The sequence below is a fragment of the Cololabis saira genome, chromosome 10 (assembly GCF_033807715.1).
Source record: "Cololabis saira isolate AMF1-May2022 chromosome 10, fColSai1.1, whole genome shotgun sequence".
Taxonomy (NCBI): Eukaryota; Metazoa; Chordata; class Actinopteri; order Beloniformes; family Belonidae; genus Cololabis; species Cololabis saira.
In genome coordinates, this window is record NC_084596.1 from 33349073 (window position 1) to 33372140 (window position 23068).

At 44.8% G+C, this 23068-nt stretch overlaps 1 protein-coding gene across 1 annotated transcript; it reads right to left on the minus strand.

The window, feature by feature from the left end:
• Nucleotides 1-22416, minus strand: LOC133452027 (glial cell line-derived neurotrophic factor). The gene is made up of 5 exons (XM_061731213.1): nt 21336-22416; nt 20584-20888; nt 4168-4220; nt 1951-2170; nt 1-1673 (listed from the first exon to the last, which is right to left on the minus strand). Exons 2-5 carry the CDS (start codon nt 20684-20686, stop codon nt 1162-1164), a joined length of 888 nt encoding a protein of 295 aa, XP_061587197.1. The 5' UTR covers nt 20687-20888; nt 21336-22416; the 3' UTR covers nt 1-1161.
• Nucleotides 22417-23068: the final 652 nt, after the last annotated feature.

Sequence of the window (23068 nt, forward strand, 5' to 3'; positions counted from 1 at the left end):
CAGGTGAGAGAGAATAAATTGGAAAACACTTTAATATGGGAATTAAGTGTGGAGGTGTTGTAACTTAACAGTGTCATCTGTCAAATTTGTACATTTTATTGTGATAAATGTGACTTTCAATTGACAACACCAGATACAAAAACAAAAAGACGAGAAAAGGGGAGGAAAGAGGAGGGAGAGAGAGAGAGACTAACTGTCAAACTCAGAAGAGTGATTTGCTCCTAAAATAAGATCAAGGTCAATTTGATTTCCTCCATTCATGATGAAGTGTCGGGGAGAGTTCCCTGACTGCTTTGTTGTAAATCTCTAATCCACCCAGTCGTCTGGCCCACGTTTTAGTTACTATATTGGGTAAACATGAAAATCACCTCTTCAAACAGGAAAAAAAAAAGAAAAAGTACAAAGTCTAAGATAACAGAAGCAACTGTAAACTGTGAACTGTGAATCCTGGAAATAAATAGCTATATATATCTACATTATAAAGTTCATAAAACAGCTCTCATATGAAGCCATAATAAATAAATAATTTATCTGAAATAAATATATTTTACTTTTACACAGTAATACATGAAGATGCATGGCATCTATTTGGTTGAGTTCACCTGAAAAGATACAAGATGATGTCCCTGTTTGTTTCACTGGTTATGTCCATCTGTTTTGTCCTTTTTGTTAGTTTTTTCTTCTCTTTTTTAAGTTATAGCATAGACGTTTTAGTCAGTCCTCAGTGTCAGTCCATTAGCTGTGTTTCTCCTTCTTCTCTCTTGAGCTCGGAGCCTTTAGCTCTCTCCCATATAAAGTAAAACATGTTCAACACAAGAAGTCTTTTCTGTAAGTTAGAAACTGACCTCGACTATCCTGCATCAGTTGCTGGACATTTAGTTGGAAACAAGTCATTCTTTGATGGAGCAACAATACATCCAGAATGGGATTCCCTGATGATCCTCCCCCTCGGTCTCGGAGTTTGACCTCTGCCTTTAAACGTCCAGCTGCACCAAACAGAGGGCGTGACCCGTGACCCCGTGCCCCCGGCCCCGCGCGGGACAGCGCCCCCCACTGGTGGTTTCCTACATGCAGGCCTTCCTGGACACGACGCCCACCGGAGCCTCCTCTGTTCAGGAAGAGTGACATCAATCCCCGTCACTCTTTCCCTCGTTTGTCTCTTCAGCCCATGCACATGCAGCTGGCAGCAGATAACGACTGGATGGTCCTCCACGTGGTCTGGGCGTCCATGAAGGAAACCGGCTCGTACCGGTCGGGCCGGCAGCAGGGGTGGCTACTGACCTTGCGGATAGTGCGTCTAGGCAGCGAGCCATTTTCCAGCAGCGCCTTCAGGGCCAGGTCATAGTTTGTTCTTGAGGACTGGCAGGATCCCACACAAAACTTGAAGAGGACAATCTCGTCGGAGTCGAAGCCCAGTCCCAGGTCTCGAACCCTCATCTCTCTCTTCTCCACGCGGCAGTCCCTGCTGCTCTGCTTTGGGCGCCTGCTTTTACCTTTACCCTTTCCATCCCCTCCTCCTGCCTCTTCCTCTTCCTCCCTTTCTTTCTTCTTCCTCTTCTTCTTTTTCTTCTGTGATCCCTTGGGTTGAGGTTCTGTGGGGTCAGACGAGCGGGGAGAGCGCCCCGCCCAGCGGATACTGGGATGGTCATCCATCTCATCCATTACCAAAGGCCCTGAAATTGAATGGAACGAAAGGATGTGGTCGGAAGAAAGAACGATAAGTGACCGCTAGCACACACAACCGGGAGCAGATTAGTTACCACATGTCTGACACTATCACCAATTTCACTTTTATATTAGAATTTCTACTTATTTATACACATTGCACTTAAATGTACTAAGATTACTGTGATACTGGAGCAGGTGCCTGGGCTCAAGCACTTTTCCATTTTTAATACAGTCCCGTGAAGCTGATGTGCTATAATTCTGGTGTCAGAACATGTTCAGTACCATATAGAGCGTGCCAAGTAGAGCGAGGGCGACTGTCGTCTTCCTGCTCCTTGTCCTCCACCACTTCTGGCAGTGTCACAGGGAAATCTCTCTCTTCCTGGCCTCCCAGCAGGCCCGCGGCGCGGCCTGATTCTGATCCCACGCCAGCGGCAGCGGCAGCGGCTCTCATGTGAGCCCCGTCCACCAGAGGCAGCAGAGAGACCAGCACCCACAGCAGCATCTGAGGAGACAGAGGACCGGGCATTATGAGCACTATTTTCACAGAGAAAAGCTGAACACCTGCCATCTCTGATCTCACAGGCACATCTGCATCAAGGCACATCTGCATCTGGAACAACTTTAGGAGGCTATTTTTCTTTTTTTACTTAGAAAAGAGGTTTTGCATGTATCTAGACGGCGTTCAGCAAAGAGTGCAAAAGTATTAGAGGGATTGGCAAAGGTGGTTTAAACCGACTGTATGTGATGTCAACACTAATGCAAACTGGGGGTTTTAGAGCCACTTATTGAGCCTTTGAGGTGACATTTTTCCATCCATGGATATTTCAGTTGGCTGAGGAAGAAGAGAGGTTTTGGACCGGCCTGACTGAGTCCTGACCTGTCCCCCCGCAGACGATATTAAAACTAAAGTTAAAGACGTGTTTGCAGGAAGCTCGGGACAAACGTCAAAACTGAAATCCTTCACATTTTCCCGCTGGGAAAAGGAATGGCATCATTATGATATATTTTTGGAATGTGTTGCAGACCTGATTCATTTATGTATCTTTTTTAATTCACTTCCAGTGTGTTGACCTTTTAATTTGTCATATTTTGTGGAAAGCCTTTGCAAAGCTGTCCCTGAGAAGAGCTGCAGTTGTAGATAACGAGAGTAGTCAGTGACCCGATGTTTACACATAAAGTCGAGCTGGCTGGAGCTGCGGTCAGGCGGTATTTCTTCGTGAGTTTGTTGCTACAAGAAACTTCCATCACATGACACAATTTAGGTCAGAAAATTATACAAAATTATGGAGAAAGAGCATCTATGCAGCTGTGAGCTGATTTCCAAAGACACATTTTATTCATTTCTAAATGGCCGTAGTAGCAAACGCTGACATACGGCCCTGTTGATTAATTAAGATTAATTATGATTAATTGTTTTGGGATGGTATTTTACGTTTCTGTGAAATGTAGGAATTCTTTTAATCAGATGTACTTTCTGATCCAGCAGCTCTTACTGTTATCCCGGGTCTTCTGTCCTCTCATGAAGCCGCTCTCCTCATTGATTGCACAAACATGAGAATGGTACCAATCATCTGACCTAACTCTTGGGAAGGAGAGAACAACTATTTCCCATAATGACGAGTTATTCTGTTATTATCTTGTAAAGTCTTTGTCTGCAGGTCTTTGGGGAAGCTGTGCTGGTTTTGTGGTTTTGATCCGGGGTTCTCCTGTTTCCATGAGTCTCGTTTTTCTTGTGTTTTTTCGCTGCTGTCGGCTGAATTTCCTCACTTTTCCTGTTTTAATTTGAAAGTTGTATGTTGAGTTCAGTTTTGGACATTCCCTGACCTTTTTGTTAAATTGAAAGATATTCTGCAACTCATGATAAAAGTTTTGATGAAAAAAAAAATCACCATAATAATCAAAACTCTAAAATGTCAATTAAACCGTGTCTATTTTCCAACATTGAACATATCAGATTCACTGGTTTGCCAGCTACTGTATATACAACTTAAGTTTATGTTTGTTAAGTGTAAATACCATAAATCCACACCGTAGTGATATAAAGTCTTTTTTTTTTTAACTGAGCGAAATAAAGCTGAATAGTTCCCATCAAACACATCGCTTTACCTCAAACGTGTTTCCTCTAAAGGGATTTCCCTCTTAAGGAATACTTAAATCAAATAAAACTTTATTTTCATCCTCGGATTAAACTCCTTCTGTTTGCTTATAAATTAGCAACAAAAGTGCCGACGGAGTTTCCTGAAGAGCTCACTCCTGAGTCGGCTGCGTATGGATTTCATCAGCAGTTCACATCTGCACCGCTCCTCCTCAGGTTTACGGTTGTCAGCAAGAGTGCAAAGGAAGACTTATACCGTGCGTCTACACCGTTTGCAGAGACGGCGATTTTATATTCCCGGGGCGAGTGAGGGAGAAGCACGGACAAGTGGAGCAGCGGAAGAGGAAGAACAACGACAAAAAGAAGAGAAAAGTCGGGAGCAACATTGTCCACTGGTGACGAACCTTGGCCTTTGTTGACGTGACGTCCCTCCTCCGAACCCTCCATCTGGACCCACCTGAGGAAACACAGGAACAGAGAGGCGCACAGGAATTTCAGAACAAGAACAAGGTTACACTCTGTCAGGTTTCCGTATCCCAGAACTTCCTTTGAAAAGGCTAACATAAACTAAGGGCACAACATGCGGGCGATATGATGTCTTTACATTCACAATTGTCCAGATACTATAAAAAAGAAAAGCCCTGCGGGCCCCTGAGACGGTTGACGTGTCACATAAATCACGTCCTCAGTGCACGAGGACAGCGTTTTTTGTTGCTGTTTCAGAAAAAGAGCAGTGTTTGCTGCCAGCGACTGTGGCTAGTGTCGGCTTGTCTGCTCATACATCCATGCAAACAGCCCGGTCTGGCAACAAAAGCCAGCATCTGTGATACACTTGTCAAAGACATTCTTGGAGGTTATTCCTGTGGCAGACGTACAAGCAGGGTGAACTAGGCATAGCGAGGGCACTTCATGGAGGTCTCAGACAAAAACCACAGAAATGGAGGACAGGTGATAAGAAATGTCACGGACGCAGATGTTTATATATAGTACGTGCAGCGCGGAGGATCGTCCCGGCCGAGGAGCACGGAGAACACGAGCTCATCTGATCCTGTTCCGGCCCCGAAAAGGCTAAACTCAGCCACAGTCTGGACATCAGGAGGAGTAATCCTTCCTGGTGTGCTATGAAGGGGATTCTTACCTCTTTCATACACGTTCAAAACTCATTTGTCACTTAAAGACTCCTTATTTACATGATGCCAAATCATTAGAAATGTCATCCCAAGGCACTGAAGGGACACAATTCACCTCATTACATGTAATCCAGTTAATACCAATCCAATGAAAGAAAGTAAATGCCTGGTTAAGGAAATACAACCTCTCGTCCGGGGCAAGCACCAGGCGACTGTGGGAAGAAAATACCCTGCTGTCATTAAATCAGCATTACAAATGATAGTCTGAACCAGGTGGCTGGAGCTGCGTAAATGCCAAGGCTGCGCTCTGATCGCACCGACAACGTGCTACAAGGAGATCTGCCGAGGTTTGAGTTGGTCAAACACTGATGTACTACCAACAGAAAACAAAGTTAGTTATTTGTTCATTCGTTGTGAAGAAAAATGTATCACTTCAGTTGCCTTTCCACTAAATACGCAGAACTTTCCAAGGAAAGTTAGGATGGGTAATGTTGAACGTATCATCGTTTGCAGTCAGAGTTCAGGTGCTTTTGCAGTTGTAGGAAAAAAATTTAGGAAAAGGAAAAAAACCCTCTGAAACTCTAATGGCATGTAGATTTATTACTAAACATCTGGAATAATTCTGGTAACAATCATTTCCAGTTGATGGCAGATAAAGAAACTTCTCAATCAGTGTTGTCCTAAATCAAACGACAGGCTAAGCTTTTGTATAATAACACAAAACTGGCAAAAACAAGCAGAAGAAACAGCTTCATGGTGAAGATTTCACCAGCACAAGGGCAGTAAAACTCTAAAATGTCAATTAAAGCGTGTCTGTTTGCTAACATTGAACATATCCGATTCCCTGGTTTGCCAGCTACTGTATAAACAACTTAAGTTTATGTGTGTTAAGTGTAAATACCATAAATCCACACCGTAGTGATACAAAGCAACTGTGTAAACTTCCCGCCGTTTCCCTTTTAAAATTCCCAACTTTGACGAAGCAACTTCCTGGGACTTTTCCCTTCAACAGTCACCAAAGATCAATGTGTTTTGTTTATTGATTAAGCAAATGATTAATGCTGGATGTCCTTCCTGCCAAGAGCCTGTTGATTTATCCAGTTTCAGGGGATTTCCCTGCCAGCCGATCAATCACCTTTTAATAATAATCAGCATCAACAGGGTTTCAGTTAAAACAGATACACAGAAAATGTTCAGGAAACGCTCCTAAAAAAAAAAGGAAACACTTTACAACTGTCATTATGTCAATGATCAAATGATCAGTTGACAGTTTTGTGGCGTTTGTAAGGAGACGCTTTCTTTATATTACAGGTTTAGAGTTAAAAACCATCAACTTCTCTAAAACGACAACAAAAAGCAAAAGAGCAAAAGACACATTACTTTCTTTTCAGTCAGTTTGATAGCCAACAATCACGTCGATTCAGTATCTGATTTGTTTAAGTCTTGCATGAATATTCGTTTAAACAACTCTGCCCACAGCTCCCTCCAACATCTTTACACCACATCTATCATCTCTGCAAAGCTTTGTTTAACCTTGCCACTGAACTACAGCAACACTGCACACCCGCGGCAGCGTACTCCCGTGTGCAGCGCTCACATATTTGTAGATCTTGCAGATATGCACGCACCATGCTTATTTAACTGTCAAAAACAATCCCGCCAGTTATATATGTGCAACGAGATGAAAGACTGACAACAGGCTACGGATCACCGGTCGTGATAAGACCTGTAGGTGCATTTATGCAATCCTGCATGCTGCAGCCGTAGCGATCCGGCCCAGGCAGAGTGAAGGCGCACACGCTGAGGGAACGGGAGGACGAGGGGAGACAAACCGAGCATAATTCAGGCGCAAAGACAGACAGACTGCACGCCATCACAGCAACCTAAAACCAAACTATGCTGACTGCGTTGCTCCCATCTCCCTCTGTCTCCGAGCTATTTAAAACCCCAACAGCAGAGTGAAACGAGGCGGAGGGCTGCAGGTCCTCACTCAGTCTCTGGAGAGGTGCCATTCGGAGTCCCTAATGCCACAGCTGGGAGTGTTTAGACCTTTTTAGATCAATGAGCTGGGAGTCTACGTGGGCCTGTCTGCTGGTTCATTTCACCCCGGCACTCTGGAGCTGTTTACAGCCCGACGCCTCCAGCCTTTTCACAGATGAGGTGGGAGGGGGAGTTGAGAGATGGAGAAAGAGTGGATAAGGAGCGAGACATTGGTCCTTAAGAATTGACGAGAACTAGCTGGTGTTTATGTATGTGTGTTGTAGGTGTGATTAGAACGCAAGGCATGTGTTTTCCTTCTTGTTGGACTGATTAAAGACTTTGGTTGGCCCATTAGCTTGCATGTCTGCACCGGGGAGAGCCGTGTTCTTGTCACCTCCTATTTAGACTGTTGGTCCAGTTGTTGTTCACAGTTAGTTGAGTGGATAAACTCCCGAGAAGTGAGGACAGCGTATAAAGCCACGGCCAGATAGCAGAGCTTTCCGCACGAGAGCGAGCTGCTTTTTGAAACAGTCTTGAAGGGACTGGAAGAAATGGAAGTGATGTGTTGCATCGGGTCCATTAAGGTACAGTTTCAGTGTCAGTTAATGTAGGCAAAGCTGCAATAAGGTATAATATAGGTTCAAATGTTTGATAAAGTGTGTTGTACACTTTTACATGCTTTTACATTCCAGTAAAATATTCTATCATTTTCATTTCGCCGAACTGCAACAAAACCACCCGGAGAGATGGAAAATGAGCTGAAGTGACTTTCAATTTTCCTGTAAATACTGATGCTGAAAACTAAATACCACGTATACAAAATACACATGTAATTTAAGTGGGAACATGTGGGGCGGTTAGCACAGTTGTCCCACAGCAAGAAGGTTCCTGGTTTGAATCTCGGCTGGCTGGGGCCTCTCTCCGTGTTCCTCCCGTGTCTGCTCGGGTTTACTCCTCTCACGGTCCGGCAGCGTGCACGTCAGGCTGAGCCGAGTCCACGTGAGCTGTTTGACTCGGCTATAGGCCCTAATAATCATTGTTTGTTTGGGGCGGGGGTTCAGGTTTGGTGTCCTCGTATCTCTTTTCAAAATCTAGCCAAAATCCTGTTAAAGTGGTGAAACTAAGACTATAACATAATCTCTGCACGACCACGAGCAGACCGCTGTTTCCCTCACAAGCATGTGTGAACACCACCCGGAGGAAAGCTGAAGCTGATCTGGGGGAAGACAACGTGCCAGAGACCCCAGCTGTGTGGCAACGCTGTAAAATCTAGCGATGACAAGACAAAGGCAGTCTGCTAAATGCGTTAATACGCCACAATCTGGCCGACAATGACGCAACAGCCATGAAAAATGACCTCAGCTTTCTCTTTTTGTTGCATTCATTAACTGTTGAAGTTCTAACGACCAGGTTAACAGTTTTTTACAGTGTAAATGAGCATGAACACTTTAGTGTAATTGTTGTAGTAACCATAAACACTCAACAACGCTGCAGGACACATAAACCTGACTCTTGGGGATTTAAGATTGTAAAAGGCACCATGAACATGCTTTTGTTTGCCGTGCTGCATAGCTTAGTTTGCGCAATGCGGTTGTTTTTTATTAAAATAGTTGCATGACTGCTATCATATATAATGTTTTATGCATGCCAGCAGATCATAATATTAAACATCAGTGTTGTAATAATACTTTTATAATACTGCTGAGCTCTGGATGTTCATTTTGCAATCTTGTCCTGAAGCTCCAGAGTTCATAAGACCCAGCCCGAGCGCTAATGTGCGGTTCTGTAAGCAACACAGTATTTTTCTGTTACTCACAATGCTGCAAAAAGGAAAGAAAAGGGCACAATGTTATCTGTGTGTTACTGATAAATGTGCGTCATGTACACGATCGCATCCTCAGGCTCTCTCTATAAACCTGTCACCTTGTTCACATCAAAAAAGAAAGAAGAAAAGACCTTCCTTTCATCTCCCTGTGAAAGCCAAACTTCTTTAATGCAGTAATTACCCCCCATTAGAGACGCGCTGTGCACTGCTGTGTATGCATGCACATATGTAAAATGTTCTGACCTCCAGCTTCGACCTGCCACCGCCGCGGTGCCTGATTGCTGAGCCGGGAGTAAAACACAAGGAGAGTAAATCATGGTTGACTCCATAAAAGACACCTGCAGTGTAAGGAGAGACGCAGGAGGGAGAAGCCGAACACCAGGAGAGCCGCCTGATCACTACCAGACTCCTGCAAATCTGGGGAGGTCCCAGAAAAATGAGCATATCTGCTGGAACTCCCAAACTTCATGCACACAAAGCAGTGAAAAAAGTTGTTTTTTTCACAAGTTTGTACCGACAAAGCTGTCAGGGTATCGCTTTAAGTGATAAGCCTTTAACCTAACCCGACTGAAGAGCCTAAGAGGAGTCCAGCAGGGGGGGAAAGTTGTGTTTTAACCCTTATAAGACGTCCAGGAGTGATCCTGTCTGCCCATTCTCATTCTCTCCCACCGTTTCTCATTTTCGTGCCTCAGATTTAAAGCTTCCAACACATTATCTGCGTTTTCCTCTAAAGTGGTCTTTCTTCCTATTCACCGCTAAACCAATTTCACTCTCCGGCAGTTAATGACTGCATGTTTCGACAGCGCGAGGTCAAAGTCAAGGGTGAAAAAGGTAGTGGGAGAGCATAATTAAAATAAGGAAAAGACAAAAACACGATAAGCACAAGGAGAATTTCAAAAAGAAAAATGGGTCATTGTCCGGGGCAAAGAAAAGGAGAAAAGGATTATTGAACCACAGAATGAAGTCTAAAAGCAGAGATAAGAGTGAAAACGAGGAAGTGAGCGAAAGGACTAAATGAGAGTGTAGACTGAAGCCCGGTCACTCTGTAATCCCATAATCCCTGCCAGGCAGGCAGGATGTAATTGCTCGTTAGTGCCAGTTTCTACTCTGAGGGCTGTCACTGCAGGAAAACCACAGAGCACTGCCAAAATGAGAAACAGATAGCAGGTCCCATGTCTGGGTTCACGTGGGTCGCTCGGCCCGCTCAAAACCACACACAATCCTTCTCCCTCTCTGCTCTGTCTTTCACTTATTAGCTTTCCTCTGGCACAAAAACGAGAGATACACCCTACTCCAGCTAATTTCCCAGACATTTCCACCGCACACACACTCCGGTCCACTCGGGGGGCCGGGATAATCAGAGGTGTGGACGCCGCCGAGCCCGGGGGAGGATGGTGAAGAGTGGAGTGAATTCGTGTGAGCTCATGAGTCTACGTTTCTCCCTCCAGGTGGTTTTATTAACTCGCTGACAACATCTCGCTGCGTAGGTGTCAGAGTGTTTCAGGTCAGAATCAGGCGGCGAAGCAGCTCAGAGAGCGATGCAGGAATGTCGAACAATCAGCCAGCTGCAGGATTTCATTCATACATCCAAGAGAGGTGCGCTTTAGGAACCTCAGAGCTGGTTTTTTAAAATCACATTAACTGGATTCTGGGTAATGCTTTGAAACCGAACAAGCTAAACTGAAATGCAGTTCATCATCCACTTCATAAGAAGCTACGTTGTCACATGAAAGCAGATAATTTGTTAAAATCTTAACCAAACCCAGCAAAACCACATAATTTAATCATATAATACAAAACTAGCGTGATTATACATGAATGAATGCAACTTTCAATGAAACACAGGTGTCTGCATTAAGTATATAGCACATCATATTTAGTTGGATAATATTCACGGAACGTAAAAAAGAAATTGTAAAGAGTGTTCTTGCAAATAATCCAGTCCTTGTAAATGCGAGTGCAGTTACTGGGAAGCTGGAAAAACTTGAACTTGTGTTCGCTTTGGACCTTTTCAACTGGTTTTACATAACAAACAATCAGGCAATGGATTTGACCGCAGAGATGCAAACACAGGCTGCCTTTTCCGTCCCAGCAGTCTCCTCTGCTGCAGGAGCTTCTGCAGGAGCTGCTGCAGGAGCTGCTGTAGGAGCTCCTGCAGGAGCTGCTGCAGGAGCTGCTGCAGGAGCTGCTTTGTATCTGCTGCAGGAGCTGCGGCAGGAGCTGCTGCAGGAGCTGCTGCAGGAGCCGCTGCAGGAGCCGCTGCAGGAGCCGCTGCAGGAGCCGCTGCAGGAGCCGCTGCAGGAGCCGCTGCAGGAGCCGCTGCAGGAGCCGCTGCAGGAGCCGATGCAGGAGCCGATGCAGGAGCCGATGCAGGAGCCGATGCAGGAGCCGATGCAGGAGCCGCTGCAGGAGCTGCTGCAGGAACTGATGCAGGAGCTGCTGCAGGAGCTGCTGCAGGAACTGCTGCAGGAGCTGCTGCAGGAGCTGCTGCAGGAACTGCTGCAGGAGCTGCTGCAGGAGCTGCTGCAGGAGCTGCTGCAGGAGCTGCTGCAGGAGCTGCTGCAGGAGCTGCTGCAGGAGCCGCTGCAGGAGCCGCTGCAGGAGCTGCTGCAGGAGCTGCTGCAGGAGCCGATGCAGGAGCCGCTGCAGGAGCCGCTGCAGGAGCTGATGCAGGAGGCTGCAGTGCTGGACGCGCGAGTGTCAACGTCCAGCGTCTCCAAACAAGTCAACATCGCAGCCTCGTCGCTGCTCAGATGAGCTGTCGTCAGCAGATACAAAGCACCGCTTTCAGTCTTCATTCTCTTCCTCCGACCGTGTCATATAAATCGCTTGTGATCTTCATCTCTCCATATCAAACAAGACAAAAATGCAGTAGCGCTGAGTTGAGATTTCCAAGGAAATCTGCATTCTGCACAGTGAAACCCAGCTAATACCACCGTGTGTGTTTATGGGGATGTGTCTTTCTGTTTTGGTTTGTATTTTTTTTAGTTTTTTTTTTAAAGATTTTGTGGCTTTAGTCGACCTAGAAAGTAAACTGTAATTTTCTGAAGCAGTCTTTAAGAAAACTAAGTACACCACATGATTTGGTGTGTTGCTGCACCACTTTTAGCAGCACTGTCTTGAAATAATTGCTTTGTGTTTAACTTTATTAGTCGCCCACGTCGCACGTTCTTCTTTACAGCCTCATTTCTGTTTGTTAATGTTCATGCACTCGCTCAAGGTCCCACCACTGTGTTTCAGTCATGTTTAGAGCAGCTCTTTGGCCGGTTAGTTTGATTCCTATTAATCCATTCTGATGTATATTGCTGTTGCAGCAGTTCTGTACACAGAAGAACTGACTGTCTAAATTCAGTGCCCGGGTCCTGTAGCTGTGAAACATGTCCACATTACCGTCCTTCCACCACCGTGCTGGATGTTCTGAGGTATTTGTGCTGATGTTCTGTGTTTGATTTTGGCCCTGCTCGGTACTGTGCATTACGGCAAAACATCTCCACTTTAGGTGCGTTTCCACTAGCGGGGGCTTCCATGTAAACCGCCAGGTGGGAACGTCTAACGTGGCCGACCCTTCCTCAGCCTCTTCCCCCGACACGTCTCCATTACACCGTAGCACCACACAAGAACCACTGACCAAACGAATAACAGCTGACCACGATGTGATGGTAAAGTGCATGTTTTACTGTTCACAAACAGCCGACAGCCAAGACGAAAAAGAAGAATGTAATTCTTCCGAGCAGACAAAGCACCGCTCGACCTCTTCATTGGTTGTTCAACGTTTTCGACATCCAAAAAGGTTCCTAAAGGCCATTTTTGCAGGGCTGTTCCTGGTAATGGAGACACAGGTCAATGATATGGTCCCTGAAATACTACCCAGAACCCCCCGCTAGGGGAAACCTGGGTGTCATCTGTTGAAGGGATAATGTTGCAGAAGTCTTTATTTTCTTTTTTTACAGTTCGTCGGCGCTTGGCATGGTCTGACCTCGGGACACCCCCATCAGGGAAGACTGCCATCTTGCATGTTTTTGGCTTGTGAATAATGTAGCTAGCAGTTCATCACTACTGAATGAGGGACTCTAAATTGTTTCAAAAAGGCCTTAAAACCCTTACCAAATTAGAGATATTAGACATCAGCTATGATATTAGAGAAGAAACTTTTGTTTCTCTAATATCATAGCTGATGTCTTTCCTCTCCGGCAGTATGTCAACACATGTGTGAATGTTCCCAGACCAGCAGAAACATCTGCTCCTGGAAGTGCCTGCTGAGGCTCAGTTAATCATGTGCGTCTGATTATCAGCGACTGATACCGCCCGTTAGGAGGTGTGGTTTGCTCTTCACACGCCGCTTTCGCGTTCTGGAGTCTGAAGTTTTTGTCACGTGATGCTGTTCGCGTAAGCTTCTAATTGCAAGTTTTTGAAACCAGATGAGAACCAGATGATTTTTTTAGTATGTTTTGATACTTAAAAGCTCATAATTGAAACTGGCTTGACTGGTTTTCATATATTTAATTGTTATTGTTAATGTTGATTGAGACCAAGCCTCTGAAATTATATCCTGAAGACGCATTGTGTTACACTGGTTTACTTAACAGCCTTGTTTTTAACCGCAGGAGGAAGTAGATTTTTGCTATAAAAGCGCCAATAAACCCGCTAAAGGCTACACGCTAATCAGGAAAGCAGCAACCCAGAGGAGCATTTAGCTACTTAACAGCTGACATTTAACAAAAAACCAAAAGAATATTCTACTTCGTACAGTATGAGGCCGAGAGAAGGTAATGTTTATGTCTTTCTTCTGTGCATGTAAACAGGAGACTTTTGGCAAAAAAAATATTCTTGCCTAAACTTTAAACACCAGATGCAATCAAGTATTTAGAGCTTGTTTTTCTCTGAAAAGAAAAAAAAAATGCAAGGAAGCACAGATTAATGCCGTTTCAAATAAGACTTTGTGGTGTGATCTTGTTGATTACCGGCTCATCCAGGGCCAAGTCATCCAGAGATTATGAAGAACACGACTTCTTTTAAGCTTTCCGTGCAGCGTTTACAGGGCTTGAACCTGGACCTAATCAGGAGGAACCATTAGATATATGCTTACTTGTTGTCTAATTGTAAATCTGTAAACCTTTTAAATTATTTACTTCACCGACCCTGAAGCTTTCCTCCTCCACCAAAGAGCGCCGCGCCCAAGAAACGTGCCTAATGATTCTTCAGGGGGATAAATGAAGCACTTTTAGCAGAAAACAATGTGTTTGAAGGTAACTGTGCTGGATTTCTGCCCTCGCACGTTTACGTTAAGGTTGCCAAAAAAAAAAAAAAAGCCGCTCCAGGTCAACAAGGTCCTCAGATCAGAGGGTCACAGCAAACACAGTAAAAATACAATTTTCTCTGGCCGTAAAAGTGTCATCCGTGCTGCGCCAATTAGCCACGAGCTGCAGGCCTGATGGTGTTATTGTGAGATACAGACAGCAAGAAAGATGTCATCATCTTTCCAGCCACCTTACTCCGCTGCTGACATGTTATAACAGAAAACTACGAGCCAAAGCTGCAGCGGAGCACTATAACTGGGAAAATTAAGATATATTGTTCCTCTGTGCAAGCGTCTGCCACCCGCCGGTGACCCCGCGCAGGATTAATCGGGTATCAAACATGGACAGATGCTTTCTGGTTTTAGGGCAGATTTTTCAAACTTTTCTGAGTCTGCGGTTTTACAAAGAAGTCATCTCAAAAATGTTGACATTCACATGTCTCACACTTCACGTTTAACTGGTTTCAGACATGCAAATGACATTTCTTTCTCAGTTTATCCGGATAGTTTTTGTTCTTACATGCCTCTCTAATCACTGCTTGTTTGGTAAATTTGTCACACGGCTGTTATTGTTTTTGGTTGACACACGAGCGGCTCCTCCCGGAAACCTTACCTCCCATCACGTCCACTTAATCTGTCGGCAGCATTTTATTAGGAGCAAAACCAAAACAGACTGTCGCACAGCGCAACTGTTAAAGTTATTCAGTGAACATGAAATTAAACGCTGCTCAAGCTGAACAGCTTGAATGGAACGACGCAGCTCCTTTGTTTTTGATTCAGCAAATGATTTGATGCTCAAAAGGAAATTAAAAAATATCTGGGAACAAGCCAGACCCAAAGACTGGCTATCTTTCTAAACTACTTTATTTAAAGGTGTATAAAGGGATGTCATCTTGAGAAGCTGCTTGTGATCAATGATGCAACAGAAAACTAGAGTCAGCCGGTAAATTTCAACAATGTTCCTCAAATAATTTCAGCTAACAATTTAACTGTTTTTCTGCTATTTTTCCATTAAATGCTGAAATTTTATCTTTTGGATTTGGTTCAATGTTACATTAATCAATATTATCATTATTATTATTATTATTATTGTTATTATTATTATTATTATAGACTGACAAAGAGCACAGAGTGACAGTTTGTAGAGGATTCTCTTCATCTCTGTACATTAGTTTTTCCTAAACTCTTTATTTGTACGGCTCTTCACACGCCGCCTTCACATTTTGGCTAAGTTTTTGTCACGTGATGCTGTTCGCGTAAGGTTGTAATTGCACATTTTTGAAACCAGATGAGGACCAGATGATTTTTTGTTGTATATTTTGATACTTAAAAGCTCATAATTGAAACTGGCTTCACTGGTTTTCATATATTTAATTGTTATTGTTAATGTTGATTGAGACAAAGCCTCTGAAATTATATCCTGATAATTTCAGCTAACAATTTAACAGTTTTTCTACTATTTCTTTGTTAAATGCTGATGTTTTAGCTTTTGGATTTGGTTCAATGCTACATTAATCAATATTATTGTCATTATTATTATTATTATTATCATTATTATTATTATTATAGACTGACAAAGAGCGCAGAGTGACAGTTTGCAGACAATTCCCTTCATCTCTGTACATTAGTTTTTCCTAACTCTTGATTTTTATGGACTCACAAATTTCCCTTTAAGGTTTGGTCTTGATGCTCTGGATGCTCTCATCCCTCTCGTTTAAAACAAAGCCGGTGGCTGTTTTCAGTAAAAACAGTGGGATAAACCCATGGGCCTCTCTCAGCCAAGCACCATACTGCAAAGAAAAGTTGACGCTGGCTGAATTCACACAAAGCCTTTCCAGCCTGAGGTGGTGGAGGCTAAAACTGTAATTGCATAGCATGTTCTGTTTGTATTTTAATTTGGTTTTAAACCAAAATAATGAACTAAAAGTGCTGTATAACTTGTGTAATAAGCTGATTGGTCATTTTTGAATCTCTTTGTTTGTTGGACATAGACTTCAACTATCAAACCAGGAATAACTTGAGCAAATAACCTGAGCTCAGTCAGTGAAACGTGCAAAGCAAGTGCAGAGGGAGCATTCTTGTGCACAAGGAATAATGAACCTGTCGGGATTTTCCACGTCAGCTTTAGCTCTCACAATGTACAACACCCTCAAGACAAGATTAAGCGTGGAGGGTCACTGGAAAGTTTAGCTGAAGTGGAGTTAGCACTAATTACCCGGACTTAAAGCCGCACGGCGAGAGATTTAGGAGCATCTTGTGATCCATGCAGGTATCTTAAACAAAGACCCCATCATCCGCCGTGAAGGCCCCATTTTCTCCTGAGATAAAGACAGCCTCCTGATGCGACACATCTGTGCCCTCGCTGGCTCGATCCTCCTCACTTTGTTTCTCACCGAGGCTCGTTTCCCAGTGTCCATGACCCTAATAACCCAAATTCCTGCCTGATTAAGTTGGTTTTAAAAAGGAAGCCACACAGAGAGTGCTTGGGTGAGCCTCACCTTAAATGGGAACACATTTTAGCTCCGTTGGAACAATGATCACAGGGTAGGATTTCACTTTCCGGTGTGTGCTCGGTTTGGAACGGCTGCGCGCACAGGGCCGAGAGGACGAGCAGAGAGAAGGAAAAAAACAGACAGAAAACACGCCACGGCAGCGTCGCAGAACAGATTACTGTCCGCCAAACGCACAATGTAAAAGTCATATGTTCAGTAACAACTCAACAATGCAATCCACTCCCACTCCTCCACCCGAGCAACCTCTTCTTGCTCCCATCTCGTGTTGTTATTTCTCCAGATGAATCCCACGCTGGAGCCGAGCAGCGCTGGGGAAAGCGGCCCTCGCTGAGGCGCGCAGACGCTGGCCGTCATTAGTGCGCCGCGCGTCTGGCTGAACCAGCTCTCCAAAGTGTTTCCGTGTCGCCCGCTCGCGCCCCAGACAGCCTGGCTCTAATGACCTGGCCCAATAGTTCAAAGCAGCCCCTCAAACATTATGATTAATGAATCTGACCTGCTAATTTCAGAAGAATACAAGCTTATTGTATCACAAACACAAGCGCCGCGCTCGGCCAGTTAACATTCTTCTGTATTCTGAAAGAAAAAGCTGTTTTAACGAGGCCGATCTCATGATAAGGACAGGAGTTAGATATATGTTTCATCAGCGGCTCCAAAAGTACTCGCCGCTGCTTTGTTCTTAACAATTTGAGCAGTTTGAACCCGAAGAAAAGTGCTCAACATCAACGAAACAATTCAAAGATCACAGAAAGGAACAATTTCGCCCATGTACTTACACGAGCCCGTCCGCCACTACAAACGCTCAGGCCCACAAAGCAAAAGTAGCATGGGAAGCATTTGTCTGAAAGAATACATCTAACAAATTGAAATTCCTTTTTGTCAGATCATGCCTCCTTCAATTTGCCCTGAAGGAATCACTGCGGTTAGCTGCATACTCTAAGCACTTCCAGATTGAAGTTGCCCTGTGGCATTTCAGGTTGCATAATCAATCTCTCTCACTGCACTCTCTCCATTAGTGCCGGCAAAAAACAACCAAAGTAACGTACACGCCGACGTGGAGACGCACCGAGGACAAGACTCCCCGCATCAAGCTCACAAGCATCTCTTTTTAACGGACACATTTCCTTTGGTCTGAGAAAGCTTTACATGTTCAACAGCATCAGTGCTGCTGCGGAAATAACTTAAACTTAAAACTGTCTCTAAGTTTAAAGATATTTTATAGTTTAGACCCAACATTTCACCCTTTTGCTTTATACTCTGCTGGATGATCCTATTCAATTCAATTCTATTTTATTTATATAGCGTCTATTACAGCAGAAGTTGTTCTCTAGGTGCTTTCCAGAGACCACAACATGACTGCTAGCAGAGCAATTCACTTGACACTAAAGGCAAAAGGGCTTTGCTTCATTTTAATGTCCATAATGTCCTGTATGTGTGTGAAAACACACACACGGTTGTAGGAAAACAAAGCTCATAAAATGATTCATACACCCTTAAATGATGCTATAACTTTGCAAACCATTTCTCAAAACGACATCCTGCATTCCTTTGAGCAACTACAGTTTCATTTCATATTGGATATCTCCAGCTGACTAACAAGTCCAACTTGTGAAAAGTTCTTTTTAACGACCATCCTGACAGACACGACACACGTGAACAGGGGAGAAAAATACAAAGGCTTGAACAAAAAAACCCCAACTACATCCTGAGAAAGTTAACCATCACAGCCGGTGCAGTACAAGCGCAGACAGAACGCTGACGCAGAACATTTTTGCCTCCATTTGGTTTAAAAGTGATTTTAATTTGATTGTTGAGGCTCTTTAAGACGGGGTTGAAGTTGATTCCAACCAGAGCCATGTTTTCAGAGCAGACGCTGCAGACGGAGGAAAGGAGCGACTCCTCAGAACAAATGTGAAAACATCCTGCACTTCTGGAAAGATGTAATGTATGCCTGTAGGTTTGTTGGACGCAGACCAAGAATGTCTGTGTAGATGTCAGGAACCTCTGTCTGGTGGACTGAACTGCAGAGATGGATACATGTCTTTCTCACAAGCTCCTTAAGGAGGAAAGATGAATATTAGCAGGGTGCCATCCTTCTTACTGAAAATGATCATTTGAACATTTTAGCAGATGCTCTATTTTTTTTTGTTGAGATTTTTCAAGCTACAAAATTAGAAATACTGTAATTTATAGTCATTTTAATTATCTGTCAAACTACATCAGATAACGTAGATGTGTAATGCAGTTCATACTGCACGCCATGGCGTTTCCCCCCTTTCACATTGTTCATCATCAGACACATAACACAAAACAAGGTCTGGAGGAGGAAATAAAAACCCTGTCCTACGCTTTTCTCATTTTTCATAGTTACAGCAGTAGATTTGATTTTTTTCTCAGCTGCAGATTTGACGAGATGCAGCCATGCTCATACAAATGTCTGTTTAAATATGTCTCAGGGTATTAAACTGAATACATAGTGGTAAAGTACACAGCTCTACAGACAAATCCCTCTGAGACAGAAAGAGTTTTTGGTTTTTTAACCACATCGGTGCCAAATTCTTTCGTCAGGATGACTGTATGGAAATAACAAAACTTTATCCAGCGTTCTATCGAATGTGAGTTTGACCAGTAGGGCAACGTTTGAATCAGAAAGAGTTGATCCCATAACACCGTGTGCCCACCCATCCATGTATTTTCGACATCCTCCCCATCCTGTTTGGGGTTGTGGGGGGGGGTGTAGACCCTCCCCAGCCGTCTAAGGCCAAACTCACAGCACGCTAGCTCTTGTAAAGCCACATGCCAGTTAAAACAAACCAGACCACCCATGGGCAGGGTGGTGGCAGAGAGGACATGCCAGTCTGCCGTACCTGACCCTCGGCGGGGCCGCCGACCCCACGACCTTTGACTGGAGGAAGTGAAAGCTGTGGCGGCGTGACAGGGGGGTGTGAGATGCCTCAGGTTATAGCATGAGAACAAACTGAGAATTTTAAACAACTCGGGTTTAAAAAAAAAAGAGCAAAAAACAAACAAACAAACAAAAAAAAACCCAGGAATGCTTCACCGAGGGCTTTAACACATTCCACAGAGCATGAGACACAAACCCACTGGTGGGTGTGTGATGTCTCTGGTGATGATGAAACTACTGGACTCAAATGCAGCAGCTTTACAACAAAAAGATGAAAAGGGAAAAGGCTCTGGGCTGATGGTCGGAGCCTCATCCTTTGTGAGTGTGTGTGTGAGTGTGTGTGACATTGTAGGCTCATCCTTGGTGAGTCAGAAGGTCACGCTGAGTCAGTGAATGAGCATGAAGGCTCCTCTACAAACGCGTGAGTCAGCCACGCATCATAGTTTGTTTTCCATCCCCGAGCCAGTTCTGGACAGAAAGCACCTCGAGTTGGACAAAAGAGCAGAGTCATGCTGAGAGACGTTGCGAGACAGCATCTCTGCCAAAGTTTTCAGAGAGGCAGAGAGCCCTGAGAGACTCGGTCTGGCCCTGATCCTGATCCTGATCCTGAGCAGGAAAAATGCGGCTGAATGTGTGCGCGCATCCCGGGCTGGTTACGCGCAGCCCCGAAACAGAAGAGGGTCGAGCTGGAGAGCCAGAGACAGACTCAGTCTCCTCCTCAGACACCAAAACACACTCCCTTTGATTGATGTGTTTCCACTATTCAAGGTCCTCGCACCTTGTATACACTTCAGACTGTAAGTCACACAACAGCCGCAGAAAAAGCATGCGCTCCCGTTCACGAACCCGCAGTAAAAACCGAAATAAGTCCGATTCTGAATCCAGGTCGCAGTGACCCGGACCCAGAGGAGCCCGAATCCAGCTGGCAGGTGCTGGGAGGTTTCCAGCTCCCTCAAAAAAAAAAAAAGCCAAGTGAAGTGCAAGGGAAATCAACCATCACTCATTTAAGTCAGTGTTTTCACAGCAAACAAGAGGACTTGGGGGCAGGAATGCTTTCAAATTACCACACGCACAAAAATGTCTGTTCCGATATTATAGCTAATTAAAACCATTACCCTAAAATAACCCGAATAAACCTTGTAAACAAGCGTGTAGAGTCGTAACTGTGTCTCACCTGCTGTCCCGAGGCCATCCCGCTCCGGGCGCGCACCGGAGACGCGCAGGGCTGCACTCCTGCTCCTGCTCCTGCTGCGTCCTATCCATCCGCGGTGCGTCATGGCTCCCAGCGTGTTGTCACGGCTCGCAACTGTTCAGGGCAGGCAGTGTTCTCTGAGGCTGGAGCCAACATGAAGGATCCATCAAACAGCCGCGCAGCTCCAGTGCACGAAGCGCCTCCTCCTGCCCCTCTTTTGTGCGCCACCAGAATGCCCTTTTTTCCTCTGCTCGCAGTCCTGTCAGGGCTCCCGCAGTTTCAGCACCCTGAACAACAGAAGAGAAAGTGGATAGTGATCAAGGAGTCACGTCCTGTCATTGAATGTTAACGCGCTCAATGAATTTAACCCTTTAGTGACAGAAACCCATGTGATGAGATATACCTTTAATTATGCTATTGGCTTTTTCATCATGGAACTCGCTCTCTGCTTCTGAATTAGGTTATTTTAGGGTAATGGATAATAGGAACTACAAAACATGTGCAATAATAACAGGAATTCTTCGTGGTTGGAATACAGAAAACATATATATCACTGATAAACACCGGTCCAGATGACTTAAGACTGACATTTTGCAGGCGGCAGAGTTATCCGGGACCAAGAAAATAAACTTTAGCCTTCAGGAGTTTGTTTGCGGTGACATAAACAATCTAACAGAGAGGGTGGGGGGGAGAGAAGTCAAGCAGAAGTATATTTGAAAAAAAGAAATATTTACCCTCAGTCTACTTGTGTCTCTGATTCACGTGTAATCACCGCTTGATGAACTGCTGCCAGCTTTTCTGAGGCGCTGCTCCCCTCTGCGTACCTCCACAAACCTGTCCCGTCTTGTCTCCAAACTGCACGTAAGGTTATTTAGTAAATAACAAAAACACACACACGAAAAAAGGGGGGAAAATATCCTCGCAAGACGCGAAGGTTTTCACGGCAGGAGGATCAAAACGTCGGACGGATACGACGCCGCGCCTTCACGGGGTTGTGCGAAGCCATGGAGAACTCTTTTTTTTTTTACTTCTCCTTTTATGTGCCAACCAGGAGATGTTGGAATGAATTTAAAAGTCAAGGCGGAAAATACCTTGTAAGTAAGTCAAAATGTCTAACTATGAGAAAAAGACGTCCATCCTTCACGCGTTGCGCAGCTTTCTAAGCGACTCTCTCTGCGAGATATCTATATTACATAGATCTAGAGTCATGTAAAAAGGCAAAAAGAAAGGAATTTGGAGTGTGGTATCCAGGCTGAGCCGCCGGCCATCCCCTTCAGCAGCAGCTACTAACCAGCATCTACTCTCAGGCTGTGCGTAAAAGCAGCGTAAACGCAGCGCCGCTGCGCCTGGCACGACCTTCTGAAACCGGAGAGCGGTGGCACCTCACAGACTACTGTGAAATTTCCTCCCCATCCACATGTCTCAAATGTCTTTTTGTTCCTGCTGCTGGGAGCGGGGAGGGAGGGAGGGGCGAGGGACTGTCACACAGGGTAGTCTTGGAGCGTTTCTGTAAAAGTGTTCCAGTGGAAGAATGCGGCGAGAGACATCTGTCCCCGTGTTTACACTCGCCGACTGATAAATGTCGAGTGTTTCACTGTGTTCCACTTGAAGGCGCAGACTCAGAGACAGAGCACACGGACACACGTGGTACTGATGAGATACTTGGTCCCCCCTCTGCACGGAGGAGTCCAATACTCTTATGTAGGCCGACTTTTCTCTCCAGGTTGTTTTCTGAATACAACCTAGAGAGGTTTCTGGGTGTGCTTGACAGGCCCGTGATATCAATTATCTAGTCTTTCATGCATGCATGCACAAATTGCACGATTTGAATGTATATTTTAGCCTCTGGCTTCCATTAAAAACTCTTGTCACCTGCTGTCAAGCCTGAAGGATGTGTAAAGGGATCAAGTGGAGGGAATTATAGGACATGCGACTGACCTTTGACCGCTGCGCGACGAGCCAACCGCCTTTACAGGTCCATCTCCACCCTATATGTTCATCCCGTTTCTTCCTGCCGTTCCATTCCACCCACCCACCCATGGACACATGGTAAGCTCTTCAAGCTGAGGCACTCCCTGCAGGGCAAACAGTGAAGCCCGCCAAGTACAAAGGCTGGGTAAACAGCTCCTGAGCTTTCTTCTCTGGGCCCACTCTCCAAGCTGAGGCAGAGACAAATGCAGGGAGGATCCCTGGTCTCTGCAAAAGCACTATAAATAGTAGCAACCAACAATGCAACAATGCACACAGCTGAAGTGCCTGACATGCAGGAATGCACCCTCAGATAATGCGGATGAGTTCTGTAACAACAGAAGGGCGAAGAAAACCTGCGAGGATAATAAAGATCTCCAGCATGTTTGTCTTGCTGGCTTGTCAAAATCCATTTTATGAATTTATTTTGCAGCCTCTTCCAAAACAGACGTAACGTAATCACTCCCACTGAGAGGGTCCTGCTGCTTAAAAAGTCAAG

Excerpts from the sequence above, each read along its gene's own strand:
- LOC133452027 (XM_061731213.1), bottom strand. The coding sequence starts at position 20,686 with ATGACGCACCGCGGATGGATAGGACGCAGCAGGAGCAGGAGCAGGAGT. Across the intron at positions 4,221-20,583 it reads GGATGGCCTCGGGACAGCAG|GTGGGTCCAGATGGAGGGTT; the intron begins GTGAGACACAGT and ends GTGTTTCCTCAG. Across the intron at positions 1,674-1,950 it reads TACTTGGCACGCTCTATATG|GGCCTTTGGTAATGGATGAG; the intron begins GTACTGAACATG and ends ATTCAATTTCAG.